Source organism: Mustela nigripes, chromosome 2 (genome assembly GCF_022355385.1).
Source record: "Mustela nigripes isolate SB6536 chromosome 2, MUSNIG.SB6536, whole genome shotgun sequence".
NCBI lineage: Eukaryota > Metazoa > Chordata > Mammalia > Carnivora > Mustelidae > Mustela > Mustela nigripes.
Genome location: NC_081558.1, coordinates 176,919,731 through 176,944,046, shown reverse-complemented (window position 1 = coordinate 176,944,046; position 24,316 = coordinate 176,919,731). Strand labels below are relative to the sequence as shown.

Sequence of the window (24,316 nt, the reverse complement as noted above, 5' to 3'; positions counted from 1 at the left end):
GGGGACCAGTGGTAAAACAGGGCAGATTCAGATCTTCTTTGAGTTGGCTGCCATTATTTTCTAAGTAATTAACCATCCATCATTACTGATTTAGGAGTTTCATGACTTCCCTTAGCATCCCTGCAACTGGCATGCTACCTTTTTAGCTTGCAAGCAGGATAAATATAAGTCCCTTCAAAGTTTTTGACTTTGTGGTACAAATACCTTCTCCATATTGTGGTTTGGTGGCTTACCCTTTACTCTTCTCAGTGTTTTGGGTTTATTTTGTTTCTACAAAGAGAGGCTGTTGCTTTTTATCTGTATCTTCCTTTAGGATGAATGCTCTTTTGTGTGTCCTGTTTAAGAAATCTTTCCATACCTTAGATAATCTCTCATGTTATTTTCTGGAAGCTTTATTTATTTATTTAAAGATTTTATTTATTTATTTGAGAGAGAATGAGTGAGAGAGAGCATGAGAGAGGAGAGGGTCAGAGGGAGAAGCAGACTCCCCAACGAGCTGGGAGCGTGATGCGGGACTTGATCTGGAAGTCCGGGATCATGACCTGAGCCGAAGGCAGCCGCTCACCAACTGAGCCACCGAGGCGCCCCTGGAAGCTTTATTTTTTAACTTTAACGTTTAGATCTATAATACACCTCAGCTAATTTTTGTTTAGTAGCGTGAGGTAGGGATCTATTTTCTTTTCTTCCTTTTCCTTTTCCTTACTTTCTTTAACCTTGCGCATGGATACCTCATTGTCCCAACAGCTTTTAGTTTATTTTTTTAAAGATTTTATTATTTTGAGAGAGAGAGAGAGAGAAAGCACATGGGGGCAGAAGGAGAGAAAGAGAGAGAATCTCCAGTTGACTCTGCACTGAGCATGAAGCCCTGCAAAGGAAAGGGTTCAGTCTCACAATCCTGAGATAATGACCTAGCCAGTCAAGAGTCATAGATTTAACCAACTGAAGCACCTAGCGTCCCCAACAGCATTTATTGAAGTCTGTCGATTTACCAGTACTCTGTAGTGCTACTTCTATCGTAAATCAGATGTCCACATTAACATCAGTCTGATTTCTGTTGATTCAGTTGCTTTGTTTATAGATACTCCAGCTAGTACTACACGAGCTTAATTACCATAGCATTAATATCATAATGTGTAGGTGCAAATATTCCTTTTGTTTGTTTCATTTGGTTTTGTTAAGAGTATCTTGGCTATTTTCGATTCCTTTGCATCTTTACATTTTAGAATCGGCTTCTCAAGTTTCATATAAAATTGTAGGGATTTTGACTGGAATTACATTAAATCTATCAATTTAGAGAGCTTTGACATTTTCCTGCTATTTCACAATATTGATAAATTTTTTAAAGTTTAAAAATTTATAAATTCTTTTGGATTTTTAACAAAACCCCTCATAATTCTGTAATCTGTAGAAATATGTAGGTAATTTTTTCTGGATTCTGTATGGTATTTTGCTTAGGACTTTTTCATGTGTGTTCATAAATGAAACTGGCCTGTAATTTTTCATTTTTGAAATAGCCTTATTAGAGTTTGGAATTAAGGTTATACTGACTTCATAAAATGAATTGAGGAGTGGGTTCTCTATTTTATATTCTCTGGAACAGTGTATGGAAAATTGCAGTTATCTTTTTCCCTTGAATATTTGGTAGAAACTGCAGTTGAAGCCATAATGGGCCTGGAGCTCTGTGGGAAAATTTTTGATTGCTAATTTACTTGTTTAATGGTTACAGGAGGTTTTTTGTTGTTGTTGTTGTTGTTAAGATTTTATTTATTTGTTTGACAGAGAGTGAGCACAGGCGGGGGGGGGGGCAACAGGCAAAGGGAGGGGGAGAAGCAGGTTCCCCACTGATAAGGGAGCCTGATGTGGGGTTCAATCCCAGGACCCTGGGATCACAACTGAAGCAGAAGGCAGATGCTTAACCAACTGAGCATGTAGGCACCCACAGTCACAGGACTCTTTTTTTTTTTTTTTTTTTAATTTAAAGATTTATTTAACAGACAGAGATCACAAATAGGCAGAGAAGCAGGCAGAGAGAGAGGAGGAAGCAGGCTCCCAGCTGAGCAGAGAGCCCGACGCGGGCCTCGATCCCAGGACCCTGGGATCGTGACCTGAGCCGAAGGCAGAGGCTTTAACCCACTGAGCCACCCAGGTGCCCAGTCACAGGACTCTTAACAGTTCTCTTTTTTTTTTAATCAGTTTAAGTGTTTTTTTTTTTTTTAAGTTATTCAGCCAATACACCCAAGTCTACACACTTATTAACATGAAGTTATATATAGTATCATCTTATTATCTTTTTAGTGTCTGTAGGAATTATAATAATGTCTCCTGTATTATTTTTGTTAATCAGTTTCGCCTGAGGTTTGTCAAATTTTTAAGTCTTTTTAGGATCCAGTATTTAACTTTGTTCATATTTTTTTTTAGTTCGTTTCCTGTTTCCAAACATGGGAATGTGTGTGTGTGTGTATATATATATATATATATATACACACATACATATATATATATATATAATTATCTTACTCCTTTTTAATTTGTATTTTGATCAGAGAACATATGCTATATCAGCCTGTTGTTTACCTCTAAATAATTATTGATAACTATGGCTTTTAAACTTTGCTCTGTAAAGACATAAGGATTTTGTAGCATTGTTGTAGGAGCCATCTTAAGGGAAGGGAGAGGAATGACCAGGAGAACCTTACAGTTCATCCCAGCAGATCCAGCTAGAGGGATGATATCTTCATATGGTTAAAGTTGTAGGATGTCACTTGAAGAAAATTTGTCATTAAAAAAAGAATAAAAAGAAGTTTGAAAATCTTAAAAAAATCATTTAAATCAGCAGTAAGCAAACTCTCTTCATTTATAAGCACATTTGCTAAGGGTCAAAATTAAGTCAATTCTGGTGGTTTTCTTGAAAGCTTTTTTCTTTCTTGAAAGTTCTTTTTCTTTATATGAGTGAAGAGACAATATTTGGTAGTAGATTAAAGACCCTATGTAAAAAGCAGGCCTAATGTACTTTGTTGTCACTCTTACTAACTTAAGCAACACAAATCTGCTTTCCTTATATTCTCTTGCAGAGAGCTAAGGGGAAAGTATACTAAACATAAGATTTCCAGGTAGAAATGGGTAATAAATATGTTAAAACTTGCCATTTATAATCTATTTCAGGAATAGCTAGCATCATTTATTACTCTGCTACCATATATAAAAAAGTGCTATATAAAAAATATTCCTTCTTCAAGGTAAAAACTTACTGCCAGTGGAGAGAAGATAATTATCAGCATTGTTTTTGTTTGTTAAGCTGACAAAGGAATAGCTGCTGGGTATGGCATCTCTGAAAATAGCAAACTTGGTCATGTTTTTTTTATCTTGAATTTATGGAACTTCTTTGATAATAAACAGTTTGATATCTAGATATTTGATTACTTACTGTGAGCATAGTGAAGGGGACCCTCAAGGCTTGGAAAATAATACTTCACAAACTGATGATAGCACTGTGTAACTATCAGCCTGGAAATATCTGTGTTTTAGGTTCTTACAGTACCTGAAATTTAATTTTGAATCTGCATTTATTTGATAGATTGTACATGAGCTTCAACTTTTCACCTTAATGTTTTCTTTGGTCATAATGCATAATAGTGGTATTTGCTTCCTTGCCCAATCTGCTGTTTACCAGTAGAAACAGTAAATGGATACAAACATAGTGAAGTGATAAAAAACAAACAAACAAACAGGTCATGGAAAAATGAAACAGGAACTGTTAAAAAGGAACAAAAATAGAAAAATTGGAAATGAATACTAGAACTCAACAATGTAACATGGAAAAAAATGTGGAATAGTAAGGAAAAATAAATGAAACAGAAACACCTGAAACATTTAGGAAAAAAAGACAAAATGTAGAGGAATTAAACATTTAGGATTATGGGGGAGACAAAAAGGAACAACTTAAACATATAAGCTTTGTGAGCTCGTGACAATTGGCTAAAGTTGTGGTTTTATCATTTGTTAATTTATCTTGTAGTAACTAAAATATTTCTATTGGTATATCAAATTAGGCTAATTTTTTTTAAAAGAGTGAATATATTTCCTTCCTTTTAAATCAGATTGCCTGCATTCCACACTAACTTTATCTTTTAGATTTCCCTTATGTTACCAGAAAGACAGTGTCAGGGATAACCTTCATTTTTAAATATGTCTTAATGACCTTTTTGGTGCCTAAAAGGGTTGTGGTACCAATTCCAGTGAACTACCAAGTGTTACTCTGTGATACCACTGGGTGTGTAGCTACAGTTTAACTCTTCTCACACTCTCTACAGTGGTGTCACTTCGTACAGGTTGAGTTTAGGCCCACAAGACTGCCCTCACCACACTTCAGAAGCCAATTACAAGTCCATGTTTGTCACCTTGCTTCTAATCAATGAAATGTAAGAGGTTCCCATGATGCACTTGTTGGTTTTGATTTGCTAGAGCAGCTCACAGAACTCAGAGAAACATATACTTGCATTTACCAATTCTATTAAAGAATATGTTAAAGGATACAGATGAATATCCAGATGGAAAAGATGCAAGGTATATGGGAAAAGGGCACAGAACCTCCATGCACTCTGGGCATGTCACTCTCTCCCATCTTCTCTATGTGTTCACCAATCCAGAAACTCTCTGACCTATCCTTCTGGATTTTTATGGAGGCTTTATTATATAGACATGCTTGATTAAATTGTTGGCTATTGGCAGTTGTTAAATCTTCAGCCCCTCATACCTCCCTAGAGGTTTAGAGGGTGAGACTAAAAGTTCTAACCTTCTGGTCACATGTTGGTTCCTCTGGAAATCAGTGCCCACCCTTAGTAGTTGTTCAAAAGTCCACCTCATTCGTGTAACAAAAGATGCCTTTGTTACTCTCATCTCTTAGGAAATCTCAAAGTTTTTGGAGCCCTGTGAGACCACAATTGCTGTGTAGTAACCTTCATTAACAGATTATTTTTCCTTCTTTAGGAGTTTATCTACAACCCTTCTAACAAGGGAAAAAAACCTTTCTCATATTTATAAATTGTTGGCAAAAAGTTTATTATTTTTTTTTTCCAAATAAAGCCTCTGGCCTCTAACATTTCCATCTGTTCTAACATATGAGAGTTGTAGGTTGCTTGAGCTGTTCGTTATCCAGAATTTAAAAAAAAAAAAAAAAAAATTATTTATTTTAGAGAGAGAAAGGATGAATTGGGGGAGGAAGAAAGGGAGAGAGAGAATCTCAGGTGGACTCCCCACTGTGCGGGGAGCCCAATGTAAGGCTCCATCCCATGACCCTGAGATCATGACCTGAGTTGAAACCAAGAGTCGGACACAACTGACTGAGCCATCCCACCAGAATTTTTGAATGTTAGTTGCAATGAGCTTTTTTACACTGAAAAGTTCTTTGCTTGACCTACCTTTTAATTAAGGTAGCATTCATTCATTCACTATTTTTAATATATTTTGAGAACATACTTTCTAGTTGTGCTATATATAAACAAAATGAATGTAATATAAACCATGTTTTCAAGCAGCTGAAAATTTATTGCTTGGGAAAAACAGGAAGGAATTCCATGGGAAGTCAGTGAAAGTTTTAGAGATTATATAAACTTTGAAGTAGGTCTAGAAGGATAAATGGAAGTTTGATCAAAAGAAAACGAGAAAATAATTATGTAAGCATTGGAACTTGCCAAGAAAGAATTTTAACTCCTTGACTTGAGAGTTAATTACACACATTGTCTCATTCTATAAGGAGCAGAGAGAGGTATTACTGATTGACAGCATTTGATCAGGGAAGAATCTCTGTAAGTGATGTAGGGATCTTATAGGAATTAGATCTCACTGAATCATGGGAGCAGTTAAACAGTCTATAAAAGTTGTATGTAATTGTGCCCCTACTTCTGGTGTGGGACCTGAAGTTTGCCAGGACTAGTAACTAGCATACAAGGTGGGGGAGAACAAAGACACACCACAACCCAGAAGGACAGAAGAACCACATCTTTCTATCACCAGAAACTGTAAAGGTCTCCTGTCACCCCAAGCATCTGATCTTAATGATGTGGATGGTCTGCAGAATAGCTGGCACGTTTGGAGATGGAGCTGCATAGGAACGTGGTCTAGAATTCAGAGAAGCTGAGGGAAGATCCCATGATTGCTGGAGGAGCTATCCCACCCCACCTGCAAGTTGAGCCACTGGATCTACAACGACATGGGTGTACACGAGGTGATAGGTTCATTTCAGGGAATTTTGACAGTTACAGAGGCATGTGTAACCCATAACCCTATCAAAATATAGAACATTTCTAACATGCCAGGAAGATTTCTGATGCTTCCTTAGAATCCATTAGCTTCCCTCATCAAAGGCAACCACTGTTCTGACTTCTCTCACTATAGATTAGCTTTGCCTGTTCTCAAACTATGAAAATGTAATCAAACAACATGCATTCTTTCTTTATATGGAACTTTTTCTCTCAGCATAACATTTTTGAAATGTATTCATGAGGTGTGAAAGAAATCATTATTTTGGGACTAAATCTTGCTCTCTGGATAAGAACATTTACTCAGAAGTGCTTGAAGAAGCCTTGAGGCCACTGTTAGAGCAGCCTCCTCTCTGTTAGAGCAGCCTCCTCAGGGAAACCTTTTTATCAGAATCTTGACTTTTTCAACCCTAACAAGGCTCAAATTACTGAATTTTTGGTTGATTTAGATTATAATCCACAGGTTGAGGGCCTTCTTTAGCAGACTTGTATTCCTTCCATCTTGTCTTCCAAATCCAAAGATCTTTTCTGAGCCTTCTCACATTAACACGCACTAACATTGTGAGATTTTCTTCTGGTCACCTTTGAGTTATATAAGCTTTGGGTAGCATGTGGTCTGTCTTCCAAGATATCATAAAACAATGATTTTATTAAATTATATCCCATGCCATAATAAGGGTTACTGGCTATATTAATCTGGGTTCTCCAGAAAAACATAGGATGTGTGCATATATACAGAAAGAGGGATTTTTTTTTTAATTTTTATTTTTTTTATTTTTTAAAGAAATTGGCTCACACGATTATGGAGGCTGGCAAATTCAAATTCTGTAGGATGAGTGAGCACACTGGAGATCCAGAGAAGATTTGATGCCGTGGTTCAAGTCTGAATAATACCAGCTGATAGAATTCTGTTCAAGGGAGGTCAGTCTTCTATTCAGGCCTTCAGCTGTGACTGACTGGATGAGACCCAAACACATTATGGAGTGCATTCTGCTTTACTCAAAGTTCACTGATTTAAATTTAATTTTATCCAAAAATACCACCAAAGAAACATCCAGAATACTGCTTAACCAAATATCTAGGCATAACCGCCGAGTCAAGTTGACACATAAAATTAACACTTGGGCTTTGTAGCCAGTAGTGATTTGTTTGAATATTCTCTCCATTGCCGGCTTACTAAGCCAGTTCCACATTTTAGATTCTGCTAAAGCAAGTCCACATTTGGTGCCAATTCAGTTTAAGTGAAGATAATTTTTGTTCTAATATAACAGAAAGAAATAGACTCAAAATAGTGACTTAAATAAGTAAAAGCCTGACTAGGTTTCTCAGGGTTCTGGCAACCATTTGATTGCCAGACTCCACAATCATCAGGGACCCAGTCCCCAACTTTCTTCCACCTCATGGTCCAGGGTGGCTATTCCAGCTCTTGTGTTTATTCTGCATTGCAACTAGTAGGAAGGGACAAAAGAACATACCTTATATTACTTCCACTCACATCTCATGGTTAGACTTAGTTATATGACTACCTTTGGTGAAAGGCAGTTTAGGAAATTAGCCTTAGCTATATACCATTAAAAATCACATTACTACAGAAGGAATTGAGAACTGGTATTGAGGAAAAATTAGAAGTGTTTATCAAAAATTGGAAATCCCTTGATCGGATAACACTGGAAGATGCAAAGGAGATTTACAAGAAAATCCTTTAGCAAGAAAACCAATTTGAAAAATTTTACAATAGTCAAGATTAGGTAACAAAGGCATTAAGGAAATAAATGATAGGGAAATAAGGACATGTGGTTAGATTGGCAAGATAATTTCAATGGGGAATTAGTAGAACTTGGTGATGTATTTGCTCTGGAGTGGGAAGGAGAAGAAAGTGTCAAGGATAACACCTTGAATAACAGCATGAGCTGTAGAGCTCTACTGTCTGAATTTGATTCTTGGTTTGTATATTTCCTGAGTGGCCTTGTAGTAGTTGCTTAACTCTCTTGCCTTGGTTTTCTCATCTGCAAAGTGGGAATAATAACTAATGTTTGAAAACTTGAGTGAGATAACATGTAAAACACCCAACTTTAGGAAGAAAAAATAAACCAAGGAGGGGACCTAGCTGGCTCATTTGGTGTAGCATACAACTCTTGAGCTCAGAGTTGTAGATTTGAGTTCCATGTTGGGTGGAGAGATTACTTAAAAATAAATTTTTTAAAAAGATTTATTTATTTATTTATTTGACAGAAATCACAAGTAGGCAGAGAGGCAGGCAGAGAGAGAGGAGGAAGCAGGCTCCCTGCTGAGCAGAGAGCCCTATGCGGGGCTTGATCCCAGGACCCTGGAATCATGACCTGAGCCGAAGGCAGCGGCTTTAACCCACTGAGCCACCCAGGTGCCCCTAAAAATAAAATCTTAAAGGAAAAAAAAAAAAAAAAACCCTAAGGATAAAATTCTTGGGAAGACTGATAGACTGATATTTAATGGATAGGAGGAAGAGGAAAGGTGGTTAAGGAGGCTAAAGGGGAACTTCAGAGAAGGAGGTGTGAACAAAGGAAGAGTAGTGTCCAGAAACCACAGTGGGAGAATGTTTCTTGAGGTTGAGGATGAAAGAATCAAATAGTATAGTTAGATGAGGGCTGAAGATGAAACTTTTGGGCTGGTTTTATACTCATTTTACTCAAACAATACTCAGAATTCGGTTAAATGAATTGCCAGATGATTTGGAGTTTGGAATAATTACCAAATTACTCCAAATTATTTGGAATTTTAATGGAGGTTCTCGGAGGTTCTAACAGTCAAGTGTAGTTTGTTTAAATTCTTTAAAACTATGATTTAGATGTCAGTCTGTGGTGAAGAGGTTCAAATTATGTCTCAGCATGGGGTATTTGCTTTCATTTACCTCATCATAAATGCTCTATCATTGGAACAGATGAAGATTGTGTATGCCATAAAGGGAGCAGGTAGCCAAGATTCTCAGGTCATAGTGTCAGACCTAGTAATTCTTCAGTTTCTTTACGTTAAAAGAGCCTGTAAGTATATAGTTACTCCATACCTTCCGTGTTTGGGACAGTTGGGATGATTAAATGTATGCATGTGGCATCCTCTTTATTCTTGGCCTAAATTCCATACCTATTTTAGCAGTGGTAACATTGCTTCAGGATATATAGCAGTGGTAAAGCTTGCAGTCCTTTTCCTGGTATACAAAGCTGCATTAATTAGCTTTGTAACTTTGAGTAAGTCACTGAGTCTTTGTGACCACCGTCCATTTGATAAATTGGGTCAGACTATTTACCCTCTTCACCTCATAAGGTTTTATTAAGACTCCATGTGTGAGGTGCTCTTTAAATTAAGTACCAAATAAACATAAGATAATATGACTAATTAGACTGATAGCTTGTCCTTCACCTGGCTAATATAGGAATCGCATCTCATTTGATTCCTGGACCAAATCCATATTCCTGTTGAAACAGGAGTCTTCTATTTTATTTGAAAGAAAAAGTAAAAATTTCTTCCTGGGAGAACATGTGCTGTGTGTGCAGTGTTCTCCGGAGGCATTTAACCTTTTCATTTGGGGATTTAGTTTGTCATTTGAGTAGTTAAGATACAAAGACTGCCAGTACTTTTCATACGTCTTTCACATTAATTATAGAAATGTTTTTCTTTTCTATGTAACTTGAAAGTAACCTTATGAAGTAGCCTTATATATAAAACCTTTGAAATACTAATTGAATATTAAATGGTTACAAGGGACCAATTGCAGGATTGATGCTTTTCTGCCCACTTTAAATTTTTTCATGTTACTATAGTCTCAGTTGGCTTTTAAAAAAATGTTTAATACTAGAGTTTCTAAGATGAAGGGAACAAGATTGAGAATACTGTGGCAATGAAGGAATCTTTAAGTCTGTTTCACTTGATTGCTTCTCCATATTTACATCTGAAGAAAAGGAAGCTATTGCCTTAATGCTTTAATGTTGCTAGAAGGGACTTTAGGAAAGATGAAGAATAAATATATTAATCACTAACAAGTGATAGTTAGCTGTAATCTTAATTTTTCAAAAGTGTAGACATCTATGATTGCTTTACTTCTGCACCAGAAATTGTTGTAGGAGGGGCAGTGACTGTAACTTCAAACATGTTACAAGGAAGACATAAAAAGATGTTGTTTAGGGATGCCTAGGTGGCTCAGTGGGTTAAAGCCTCTGCCTTCAGCTCAGGTCATGATCCAAGGGTCCTGGGATCGAGCCCCTCATCGGGCTCTCTGCTCGGCAGGGAGCCTGCTTCCCCCTCTCTCTCTGCCTGCCTTTCTGGCTATTTGTGATCTCTGTCTGACCTGTGATCTCTGTCTGTGAAATAAATAAAATCTTTAAAAAAGTTAAAAAAAAAAAAAAGATGTTATTTATCTCCTGATATGTAAGTAAATCATGAGGAATTAAAGGGGGAAAGAATCACTTTCTGTTTTGGTCAAAAGATGGCACTATTGCTGTGCTGATTGTTTTCTTTTGCAGTTTTGTTCAATCTTTTTAAATATAGAAAACAGTTAAAATTAGTGATCTAATTAACACTGACCCTCCCAACAGAATGCCACATTACTAATCAAGGATCAGAAGAATATACCAGAAAAATGGAATTTATATTTTTAGAATGTGTTAGGTTGTTTTAGAAGCTATTTAAATAACATTTTCTGAGATTCAGAGATTTACCTTAGGAACAACAGGACACCCTGCATCATGTTATCAATTTTGGTTAAGTTTGAAATACCTTTAGTTTGGAACCTTGATAGTTACCAGGGTTTCAAGATGTTTTAGTTTTAGTTTTAGTTTTAGGGTTTTTTTTTTTTTTTCCTTTTTCTAGTTTTTTAAAGTCCTTGAACTTGTTTTCATTAAGGTGGTAATACTTTTATCCTTCAAGGTATTAAGGCCAGGTAATCATTTTTTTCCCCCTCAACGATTATACTTTACTTATTGATAGCTGGTAAACTATGTGGACCAGGTTGGACATGGAAAGGTGGTCTCCCTTCTTGTGCTGGGAGTGCCAGCAACTTCTTATTTCTAAGCTGGTACCTTAAATGGCTCTTGGGGCTTAATTCTTTGTTTTTCTTTGAGCAGATCTTTTAAGGGTGGAGCAATTCAGGGAAAAGCACTGAACAGAATGACACACTCCTTTAAAAAGAGGCTTTATTATTGATTATACAAAGTATTCTTTAACACATACAAAATAAATAAATTAAAAATACAAACATACGAGTCTCAAAACACTTTTTGGGGGGAAGAAGGTGGAATCCTCGGTCCATTGAAAGAACACAAAATAATCCAGTATTTTTTGCTGACTCTGTACTAGAATAGGAGTACCCTGACGGACTCCTGCAAACAGACTGCGGATTTACCTATCTGGTGCTTTTTAAAGTTAAGATTTAAATGGTTTACTTTTAAAAGTAATTAAGCTTTCATCAGTTAATTATGTGACTAGTTTATCATGTAGATACAAGACAAGATCAAGTTTATGTCGTTTGCACTGTAACTCATTTGAAGCTAAAATACCAGTCCATAATCTTATTCAGAATGTTTGAGGCCAGATATGTTTCAGTTTTTTTTTTTTCTTTTTTCTTAAAGGTACTGTAGTAGATATTTGGTATACTTCCCCCAGTAGGGTCTGAGGCAGCAACCTGTCATCCAACCTCTGTCATTTCAACCTCTGAATAGTTACCTCACATGGGCTAAGTCTTGACCATAAATAACCTCACATCAATTTAGGTCAGATTTTGAGGCCAGTGAGTCTGCCACAGACTTAAGAAAAAAAAAAACTAGGTTGCAGAGCTTTTGGATTTTACAAAGACATGTAAGAGATAATAGAACTGAAGTCTTATTGCAGTCGACTCTGTGAACTGTCCGAAATCCACTAAGGTTTTCTGTTTGTAAATGGGAAATTTTAATTTATTCTATTTAATGGTTTCTTTTTTAAGAGTATGTTTAATTGGGGTACCTGGGTGATTCAGTCATTAAGCGACTGACTTCAGCTCAGGTCATTATCCCAGCGTCTTGGGATCCAGCCCCTCATCAGGCTTCCTGCTCAGCTGGGAGCCTGCTTCTCCCTCTCCAGCTCCCCCGAGCTTATGTTCCCTCTCTTACCATCTCTCGTAAGTAAATAAAATCTTTTAAAAAAATAGAATATGTTTATTTTGTGTTTAAGGTGGTTCAAGCACAAAATGCATTTCAGCCTATTCTATAATATCACTGAAAGACAACCAAAGATTTGGAGAAATTTGTATGGCCAGTTTCTACCATAAAGCAACAGGCTATCCAGTGTAAGTTCTGTGGCAAAGAAAGTCATCATTCTTTTTCTGTTAGGAATCCTTGAGGTAAAAGCATTTCCCACTTTATTTTATGCTGTACTGCTAATCAATACCAGCTTTATTTCCTACAGCATGTTGTGAGATAGAATCTTATTTCAAATTTAAAGTAGGGTTAATCCTCCGACTTGGGTAAGGGGTTTCTGAGGGGAATATATGTTTCAGTTAATGATACAAGGATGGTGTTAAGTGACAAATCTGCCTCCTTTATAGAAGTACTTCCCCTGGTTCTGCGTTATAGTGAATTCAATAATAAATAAAATATATATATTATATATAAAATACAAGATAATGTCTAATAATTTCTACTTCAGTTTAAGGTATTACCACCTAATCTGATCAAATGAATACTTTTGCTCTATCTATTGTAGTTAGTCGTGACATCTTTTTCTGCCTTCTGCTGGCAAGTATGATTAGAATGCTTTGCTGACTGACCATCTCTCTAGCATCTGTTACAATTCAGTGACAAATAATGCCAGTCTTAATACAACTTGGTTTGTAGTAATTTCATGTAGTATAGGTAGGTTATAGCATAGGTGAAAATAATCCTATAACTCAGGTTCTTGTTAAACTATGAAATTTATAGTTATTGAGAAGCCAATGACTTTCTCCAAGTCATTTGGAGAAAGTTAGCAGAGGATACCATTATGCCAAATGGATGTTGCTTAGTTATGTAGTTTTCTTTCCTATTAAAAAAAAAGAAGAAGAAATTTGCATAATAGAGAAATTTACATAAATATAGAGAGAACCCTTTTTGCCTTCTACCAGACCTCAGATCCATTGCATCTTATTTTTCTTTTCTAATCCCGACTTATATTTTTATATGGTCAATACCACAACTTTTCCACCTTCCTTTGTATTATTCAAGTCTCTCTGGCTTCTAATTTTTTTTTCCCTTTCCAGAATTTTAAATTTCTTACTGGGCTTGTTAAGACCTATTAAGTGGTATCTTTATTCTGATTATAATCACTTCTGTCCTGAAGCATCACACCCTTCTCACATCCTCCTACCTAACTGTTCTAAAATATATATATATATATATATATATATATATATTCATATTATATTACATATTACATATATATACAGTCTTTTTGTGATTCAGATGAAATAATAATTACTTCATTCTTATGGGCTGTTTCAAAGTATGCATGAATTATAGAAGCAGATGATTTATCCTAGACACTACTAGTAGTGTCTAGTAGTTTACCTACTACTAGTAGGTAAAGTAGTGTATATTTATGTACTTATATTTTAGAAATGTATTAATTTTCACTTAATATTATAAAACACATACTAAATTATCTTTTACTTTATTGGAATGCCAATGCTAGAAGTATTGGTTTTTAAATCATTGAACTAATCTATAAACACTCTAGCCTTAACTAAAACTAAGTTACCTGTTGCCATTTATGTGTCAAAACTAAAGAAACTATTATATGCATTGATAAAAGATAATTAGAAAGATATCTTTATACTTTCTAATAATTCTCAGAACCCTAGGAGTACTTCACATGCCTGTTTTCCTTGATCTATGAATACAAAATTTTGATATTTATTTTTTAAAGAATTTATTCATTCATTTGAGAGAGAGAGCACAGGCAGAGGGAGGAGGAGAAGCAAACTCCCTGCTGAACTGAGAGCCCGATGTGGGGCTCAATCCCAGGACCTGGAGCTTTTGACCTGAGCCAAAGGCAGATGCCCAACCATCTGAGCCACCCAGGTGCCCCCAAATTATGGTATTTTTCAAATCTATAACTGCTATAAGCAAAAGGACAAAAAAAATGGTGTTTAAACAACAATCACCAGCAGCAAACAACCACCATTTGTTAGGAATCCCTAACATTTTTGTGCTAGGGTGTTGAGATTAACCCAGTGAGTAACAAAGCCTTTGTGTTGCCACATACAATTTTCTTGTTTAGAAATTAATGTGACCAGTTAAGTTATACCAACCTAATTTTAGAAACATAAATTATGAATGTTGGAATAAAAACAAACCAGGAGAATTAGCCAAAACATAAAAATTAATTTAATTTCCATCAAGCCAGGAACATATTGTTTGTAAATGATGAGCCTTCTGTGTACTTTTGTGTAACTGTAATAGGAAAGAATCGTATTTATTTGATTAGGTATTGGCTTTGCTACCTGTGGAAGTAAGAGCAAAATAAGTCCTTTTAGCGGGGATTTAAAAAAGCTGTATTCAAACTGCATACATCCCCTACACAGTAATCACAGTTTTTCAAGGAATATTCTGTACCCAGATGCCTGGGTGGCTCAGTGGGTTAAAGCCTCTACCTTCGGGGGGCGCCTGGGTGGCTCAGTGGGTTAAAGCCTCTGCCTTAGGCTCAGGTCATAAACTCATGGTCCTGGGATCAAGCCCCGCATCTGGCTCTCTGCTCAGCAGGGAGCCTGCTTCCTCCCCTCCTCTCTCTACCTGCCTCTCTGCCTACTTCTGATCTCTATCTGTCAAATAAATAAATAAAATCTTAAAAAAAAAAAAAAAGCCTCTACCTTCGGTTCAGGTCATGATCTCTGGGTCTTGGGATCTAGCCTCGCATTGGGCTCTCTGCTCAGCGGGGAGCCCGCTTCCCCCTCTCACTCTCTGCCTGCCTTTCTGCCTACTTGTGATCTCTGTCAAATAAGTAAATAAAATCTTAAAAAAAAAAAAAAAAGAATATTTTGTACCCATTGCTATAATCCGAAATGAGTGTAGTTGTAATTTACACAATTTTAGCAAAATCTTCTGATGCCTTAGTATGTTAGGTGTAAATAAAAAAACCATCCCAGTTGTGTATTAATTTCCTATTGCTGCTATAATAAGTTACAACAAAGTTAGTGGCTTAAAGTAGCACAAGTTTATTTATCTTACACTTCTGGAGGTTCTAAGTTCAAAATTAAGGTCCTGGCAGAGCGCAGTTCCTTCTGGATGCTCTAGATGGGGGCTATAGACTGAATATTTGTATCCTCCCAAAATTTATGTTAAAATCCTCTTTGCAAAGATGGTGGTTTTAGGTGGTAGGCCTTTGGGGGTGATTAGGTGATTAGGGTTGAGTCCTCATGAATGGAATTAGTGCCCTTATAAAAGAAAACCCAGAGAGTTCCCTCACCCCTTCTGCCATGTGGGGACACAAAGGCCATCAGTGGACCAGGCAGCGGGTCCTCACCAGGCACCAAACCTGCTGGTACCTTGATCTTGGACTTTCCAGCCTTCAGAACTGTGAGAAATAAATGTTTATTGTTCATGCCCCTCAGTCCATGGTGTTTTTGTTATAGCAGCCCAAAGGGATTAAGATGGAGAATTGTTTCCTTACCTAAACTGATTTTCAGAAGCAGTTCAGATTCCTTGCCTTTGGTCTTTGGCCAACAGTCCTGTCACTCTTGCCTTAGCTTCAGTCATCACCTCTTTCTCTGACTCTCCTGTCTCACTTTTTGATTTGTATGTAGGGATCTGTGGGGTTATATTGGGCATACCCAGATAATCCAATTTAGTGTTCCTATCTCAGGTTCCTTAATTTAATCACTTCTTCAAATACCCTTTTGCCATGTAATGTGACATGTTTAAAGGTACTGGGGATCAGGATATGGCCAAATTTGGGGGGGCCATTATTCTTCCTACCACAGGCTAGTCACAAATGTGAACCCATGAATGGTTCACATCTCTGCTGTTTAGATAGGAGCCTTTTTTTCTTTTTGTGGGGCAATATTTAGGGAACGGTGAAAAGTAAGATACATATAAACAAAACATTTTTTTAGAGATTGCCAACAAACACTGAAGGTTAAGTCGGCTTTTGGTGGTAGGCACTTCCCCAAATATTTTTTACAATAAATGAATACATGAGAAATTCTGAATACCTTTAAATTTTAGTCATTTGGAACCTCAGGCAATAAGTTTTCTAGAGAGTTAATCCCTTAAGTGTAAAAGAAACCCAAAAGTTAACAACAGTGTCTGCACCCTGAGTTCTTAGTACCCTGTTCTCAGTCTCTCCCTCATTCAGTTCAGAGATTTAGCATTGCATGCTTAGATTTACACTTCTTATTCTGTTAGCGGAAGGGTCTCTGAACACATTTCCGACTTTATTCTTTTTGAAATAGTGAGGCCACTATCTCTTAGTTTCTCTTTTTGTGATGTAAGAATATCTGTAGGCCCACCCCGCCTTCCATTTCTCCCTCCCCACTTCCCGGTGATTGACAACTGCACCTCTCCTGTCTGGTCCACAGTTTTCTTTCTGAGATGTACAGATATGTTCTGAAGCATTACTAAGGTCAGTCTGGTGGAATGTTTCTGAACACTGAAGACCAATAATGAGTATATATTTAAATCTGTAAATACTGTTCGCTGCAGAATGGACGGATAACCTTAGAATTGCATTTCCTTTTCTATTGGTTCAGTGTTAACGATCGAGTGCTAGAAGGAAAATGTTCGTACAGTCACATTTGGTGGGAAAATCCCTTTCTCTCCTCTTTTTCTCCCTTCCCCCAGCCCCAGCCCAGTTGCATATACCAAATCTTCAAGGTTTTCTCACTTTTCAGTCATTTCATCTCTTCTGTCCCTTCTCACTTCCTTCTAAATATCTCCCTCATTCTAACCTGGAGTAGTTACCCTCTGGGGCTCCTGAGTAGTTATCATTCTGGGATTTCACTCCCTCCACTGCTTTCCTATGTTGCATTTACGAAATTCAGTATCACATTTCTCCCCTTTCTTGATTTACCTTCTCATTTTGCTAGAGGTAACATTTCTGAGTCATCAGATATCTGAACGTTTCCGTATTTCTCCTATATATTTATTTGACAGTTTGGCAGTAAATAGCATCAACTTTAAATTGCCTTTTTCCCAGGATTTCAAGTGAGCTATGCCATTGATGCCAGTCTGTTTCCTGGAGCCTTATTGGTGACCCATTTTTCTTTCCGAAGGCTTTTAGCATCTTTGGTTCTTGAAGTTCTAAGGTTTAATAATAATGTATCTAAGTATGGATGTTTTTCATTCATAATAAAATTGACATGTTTACAGTGTTAATATGAGACCTTCTATACCCCTTCCTTTTAACTTTCTGATCTCATCTCATTCTTCCACCCCGTAGCTCACTTTGCTCCAGACACACTGGCTCTTTTTTCCTCGAATGTGCCTCAGGGTTATTGCACTGGTTATTTCTTTTGTGTGGAATGCTCTTGCCTCCAACATCTGCATGGCCACTTCCTTACCTCCCCAGGTCTTTGTTCAAATGTCATTTCCTGAATGTCATCCTATTCAAACTACCCCATGTAAAATTGTAATCTTCCTCCTGCTCCCATCCAAGCTCTTCTAATCCTGCTATCTTGATTTAATTTTCTTCATAAACCTATTAGTAAATAAAAAATATATAAACTATGATATTATAAAGATATATTTGGTCTTTGTTACTGGATCCAGGCCAGAGTTCCTAAAACCCTAATAATTACCTAAGTGGTAAGAGGGATGGAAACATGTTTTATTATAATACTTGCTTTTTGTTAGTATGAAAGGAGCAGCGTTTGTTATTGATAAAAGCTTTTGTCAACCACACTTTAGTTTATGTCAGTGAGATGGCTTTTGGAAAGCCTCTAAGGGTGTCAAGGGAACCAACCATATGACTAGAGGATTGGAGCTTTCAGAACCCCCTCCAGAGAGATTGAGTGAAAACACCAATGGCTTATGTTTTAATCATTATGCCTACTTAATGAAGCCTCCATAAAAAACCCTCACTGAAGGGATATGGAGAGCTCCCAGGTTGGCGAGGAGGTGCTGGTGAGGAGGTACTGGGAGGGTGGCATGCCCGGAAAGGACACAGCAGGTCTGCACCCCTTTTCCCATACTTTGTTTTATGCATTCCATCTGGCTAATCCTGAATTGTATCAGTAATCTAATAAGTAAACTCTTTTCCTGAGTTCTTTGAGCCATTTTAGAAAATTGCTGAAACCAAGGACAGGGGTTGTAGGAACCCTTAATTTATGGCAGGTCAGTCAGAAGTACCAGAGGCCTAGACTTCCAGTTGGCATCTGAAGGGCAGCCTTAGCCCTTAACCTTGGAATCTGATACTAACTCCAGGTGAATAGCATCAGAATTGAGGTAAATTGTTGGACTTGCAGTCAGTGTTTTCAGAGAATTGAGGGGAGGATTGTCTGATAGGGGAAAAATATACAAACATACATACATACGTGTGTGTATTATGTATGTGTTTACACACACACACAAGTTGTCCTTTGGTGTATATATACTTTGTACTAGTTTTCTAGGACTACCATAAATTGCCATAGACAGAGTGGCTTAAATGACAGAAGTTATTTTCTCACAGTTCTGGAGGTTAGAAGTCTGTGAGCAAGATCGCCAGGGTTGGTTTCTTCAGGCCTCTCTGGTTGGCTGGTAGATATCTGTCGTCTCCCTGCGTCGTCTTATGGTCTTCCCTCTATAACTCCGTGACCAAATTTCCTCTTCTTATAAGGACACACCAGTTATGTTAGAGTAGGACCCAGCCTGTTTTAACTTAATTGCCTCTTTAGAGATCTATTTTCCAAATACTATTAGATTTTGAACTCTTGGGGGTTAGGATTTCAGCAAATGAATTTGGAGGGAAGGGACACAATTTAGCTCATGACTAACTTACTGTCATTACTATTATTATTATTATTATTTTATATATTCTCTGTCCCCGAGCTAGAATGGTAGCTTCATGATGGCAAGGAGTTTTTGTTGTTGTGTTGTTTTTAAAGATTTTTTTGTTTGTTTTTACTGTTATACATTTCTTAAGCATTTATCACCCAAAATTATCTGACAGTCCTTGGTTGTACATTTTTATTTAATGGGGCAGTAAAATACTAGGAGTTTTATTTTAGAAGTTTAAAGGTGGGATTTTTTTGCCCAATGATGTCACTTTATGATGAGCTGGCAGTTACCCCAGAGGCTCCTTTCAAGGGAGAATGTGGAGGACTTTGGTTTCAGGGGCAAATGCTGGCAGTGGCTGACTTAGGTCTACTCAGATAATTTATTCAACTTTCTTAGATAAAAACCTTCCAGACTTTTTACCTGGCTGCCTGACTTGCCATACATGGGTGTATGGAATCCATGGTTTCTTATATATGCTCTGAATTAATATCCTTGTTTTCACTTTTTACTCCCATCACATTATAGCTGGCATTTCCAGTTCCCAAACTCTGTAGTCCCCAGGTCAAATTATGCTCCCTGTGGCTGTTGTCCTCGCCGTGAGAGGCTCTCTCCTCTCTCTTGATCTGCTACTACTCCTCCATCTGCATATTATCTTTCAGAAATATGTTGAAATCTGTTACCAGTTAATAAGTCTATCCTATTTACTTTTTATTTTGAGTTGATACTTAAAAATATATGTATGTATTTTTCACCTTGTGTTTCAGGGTGTCTGAGGATATTTGAGGAACGAAAAGTTTTTCATCGGTTTGTCTCTTTTTTTTTTTTGTCAGTTTGTTTGTCTTAAATTAGGATTCCTCAATCCTTTAGTAATTGGACATAGGGAATAGAATTTGAACTTATTTTGATAATGTGTATCTTCATTATAAATATCTGTTACTGGCATGTGCTCTAGATTGTTAAAATACAAAGATGAGACATGGGATTGGCTGTATACTTAAGTCCAGTAGAGGTTTTAGAATATGGACTCTTTAAACAAAAACCTTGAGTAGTAATTGTTTAGGGGTTATCACCACACCAGCAGGACTAAAACTTATTGTTTTTTCTCTCAGTAGATTACCTTGTCTCCCACTCCACTCTTATTATCAAGGCTTTCTTTCTATCATGAACTTTATTTACCTTAAAACATCCTAGTTCCCTCTTCATGCTTCCATGTTGTTTCAGATGAAGTGCTGGAACCCCATCTGTTATGAAGCTCACTCTTCCATTTGCTGTCTAAAGTCCTAGATTTGTTCTTCTCCTGGATCTGCATTTACAAATATGTTCAAGTCTTCCTCAAAAACAACAACAGCAACAACATCAACAAAAAAAGCCAAAACAGACAAACAAAAATACCTTTCTTTCCATCTTTTCCTAAAGCTACACTTTCATCAGGTGAAGCCCTCATTACTTCCTGAGTTTTGTCTCCCTTTAAATGTAGGTATTCTCTTAGTGTCTTCCTTTAGTCCATATTTCCTTGCTCTTTTCCAGGGAAATCCTATTTACGCCCATGACTTTAGCTATCACTGAACCTTAGCTGCTTTCCTGAAGTTCAGGTGTTCTTCCCACCTACTCATTAGGACCACTCAGTATATTCAAAGACAAACCCATTAATCATGTTCCACCCTCATCCTCCTAGCCTTAACAAACAAACAAAAAAGAACCAGCCAAACACATTCTCTGTTTTTCCCATGTTGATTGAAGTCATTGTTGACTTCAATGTTGATTGTTTCAAGTCACATTAGAAAGAAATAGTTGTAAGGCTAGAAAACACCCACAGTTATTGCAGCCTAAGTCACAGTAAAGTTATTTTCAAGTATAAGCTTCCTTGCCCTCTGACCTTATATTTTCCTTTTCCTAAATCTAACCAAACTTCTCCATTTTTCTGATTACACACAGGTCTGCAATTAAGGCCTTACGCCCTGGAGGGTTGCTTGTGTACTCTACATGCACACTTTCCAAGGCAGAAAATCAAGATGTCATCAGTGAAATTTTAAACTCCTACACGAACATCATGCCTGTGGACATTAAGGAAATGGCAAGGACTTGCTCCCAAGATTTCACATTTGCTCCCACTGGCCAGGACTGTGGACTCTTAGTGATTCCAGAGAAGGGTAAAGCCTGGGGCCCAATGTATGTAGCCAAATTGAAGAAATCATGGATTATATGAAATTGGTGATATGCATTTTGTAAGTCATGACAGTGTATTATTATATTTATATTTCTGGGTTCTTGAGGTGTTAACATTTAAATAAATGTGGAGTCATTTTCCCTGGGTCTGTTTGGAATCCTGTTTACTTAATACTTGGCATCTCAGAATCTAGGCTTGAGGATTTTCCAGTTGTATTTTTTTTCCTAGAAGTGTATCTATAGCACTGTTTTCAGGTGTTGCAGATGGTGTTTGTTCTGAATAATAAATCTGCCTTTAGTTGGCATTTTGTAGTTAAATTAATCAGAATATGTGGTTTTATGCATACTATGTTTAGGGATACATTGTATCCATGATGTTGGTGTTTTGAACCTTTAAAAATGCACATTTGGCTGTCCCTGTTATAATTTTTCACCTTATCAAATATACGGATTCTTTCAGAATCCACCCCCCACATTTTTCTGTAAGAACTGATTAGTATTCTGAGACTAACTTCTTAAACGGCACTATTTTGAGTTCTAGAAAATAGGTTTCTTATTTGCCACATTGTTTTCCACTAAGGTCTATCTTCTGTTTACTGCAAAGGTCAGTGACTCTATTGACACCAGCTTTATTTCTCCACTTTTTTTGTATTCACAAATACAAATTGAAAGGGTAAATTGTGTTGAAAGGCTGTTAGAACAGCAGATTCACATGCACAAGTTTGACTTTCGACATTCAGCTTGTAGAATAATGGAGTCTATCCAGCAGGCTATAAAGCAAGTACTTGAAACAAAACCAGAATGATTAATAACTGCAATAACTGAACTATATTTGGAGAGTTTTGTTACATAATTGCAGTCATAATGAGCACTACAGAATCTGATTATCTTACAGTTGCAATCTGGAGGGGCTTTTTATTTCACTCCGTTATGAAATGTTATATGAGAGTATGATGTCACGTATTAATGCACAAGAGGGAGATGCTTAATGAGAGTGGATTATACTATTACCAAAACCCAATACCATTTACTGTATGGCTCTCCCTGTTTACATATATCCTGGAATATTGTGTACATTTTTGTTTATGTACTTAGGGTTTTAGCTTCAGGTTTGGATCATGTTTTTTCCTCTAGAAATTGCTTCACTTAGAGTCCAAAGGTACTTTACCAACTATTAAGAAAAACTATGCAGCACACTTCAAAAAATAGTTATCTATTTGAAAATTAACTTAAAAAAAAACTAAAGAAATAGAAAATTCTGCTGAAGCTGAATCCTTTTGAATTTGTTTACTATATTCTGCATATTTAAACTAGAGACTCATCTCCTGGACTGGTTTTTTTTTACCCCCCCCCCCAAGCATATATAGCCAGTTTCTTATAGTTGGGAAAGAAAAAGCTGGATCTCTTGGACTCAATGAAATATTTTGGATTAAGACAGAAAATTAAAGATTCTGGAAAATGTATTTTTTAATTTACTTTAAGTTTGTATTTGTTGGCTTATTTATTCAGTTGAAAAACCTTGCCTTCATGGGACGCCTGGGTGGCTCAGTGGGTTAAGTTATCTGCTTCCAGCTCAGGTCATGATCCCAGGGTCCTGGGATCAAGTCCCATGTCAGGCTCTCTGCTTAGTGGGTGCTTGCTTCTCCCTCTTCTCCCTGCTCATGCTGTCTTCTCACTATCTCTCTCTCTCTCTCTCACTCTCTCTCTCAAATAAATAAATAGAATCTCTAAAAAAATAAAAATAAATAAAACCTTGTCTTCAGATACTGTAGTTAAAAAGTGCGTTTATTCTGTGTAGGTTAATCACAAAGTAAATTTTCACAGTGCACTTTGTTGAATGTCATTATTTTTCCAACGTGCTGCCATGAAGTCTAATCTGAATACTCAATGTGCCATTGGATTTGACCTTCCTATGATTACGGAAAAATGCAAATATAGATACATATATAGCTTACTTTATTGTTGACATTAATTATAATGAAACAGCTGGCATTTATGGAGCCTTAAGTATTTGGTTAATTTCTTTATATATATGTTGTCTTTCTTGATCTTTAAAACAACTTGAGTATTATAACTGCCTTTTGTGAATGAGAAAACCCTAGCTCAGTGCTGTTTGTAGCTTGCCAGGGCTACACTGGGAAGTAAAGGGTGGAGCTGAGATTAAAACTAACTGGAGTCAGTCCAGGACCTTCTCCGTAGACTGTGCTGTCTCACAAAATGGAGATTATAGGAACCCCCAAGATTACAGCTGGTCCTTATTCTCCATCCCTCAGGTTTTCACTTGTATGCAATTCTTTAGTCACAGAGCATCAAAGGTCTAATCAACACTTGGTGGGGGGGGACTGCAGGATTTCAGAGTGTGTTCTAAACTATTTCTTGTGCAATACCCAGAAATCTCCGATGGAGGTGCTCTGTGCCTTCCTGTTCTTTGCAGATTTTGAACTGAAGAATAGAAATTTGGAGCAGCCTTGCAATGTCAATTGAAAAGCAAAGAGTAATTGATATTACTTTCTGTGGCATTGAGTTACTTTCAAAATAGCTTTATAAAAATTTAGGTTGCTTACCAACACATTAACTTCTCTCTGCCTTCAGCGCGCTGAATAGCCACTGGTTTCAGAAATAGACTATGAATAAATGTAATGCATTTAAATGGTTTATACTGAATTTTTAAAGCATTTGATATTATCTGTGGTTTGAAATCAAGGTGGCCTATAGTCCTTTATCCTATTATATGTATCCGTATAGCCTCATATCCAAGATTGCATGTTACTCCCTTAGCAGTGTTGTGAAAAATATCCTTTTATACAATGTGAGTAGGTATAAAATAATAGGTACCAGAACACTTGCTACATGACTAAGTAATCACAAATGTAATGGGCCCTCATCCAAGAAGGCCTTATACCTGAAAGATAAGCATCAGATGATCTGCATAGGCTGATGCAA

At 36.9% G+C, this 24,316-nt stretch overlaps 1 protein-coding gene across 1 annotated transcript in view; it reads left to right on the top strand.

Moving 5' to 3' along the window:
* Positions 1-21,520, top strand: part of NSUN3 (NOP2/Sun RNA methyltransferase 3) — a 54,022-nt gene extending 32,502 nt beyond the window's left edge. The window contains exon 6 of the mRNA XM_059392128.1: positions 21,143-21,520. Coding sequence (XP_059248111.1) covers positions 21,143-21,413 — 271 coding nt within the window. The 3' untranslated portion in view covers positions 21,414-21,520. The remainder of the gene's footprint in view (positions 1-21,142) is intronic.
* The last annotated feature ends 2,796 nt before the right edge of the window (positions 21,521-24,316 follow it).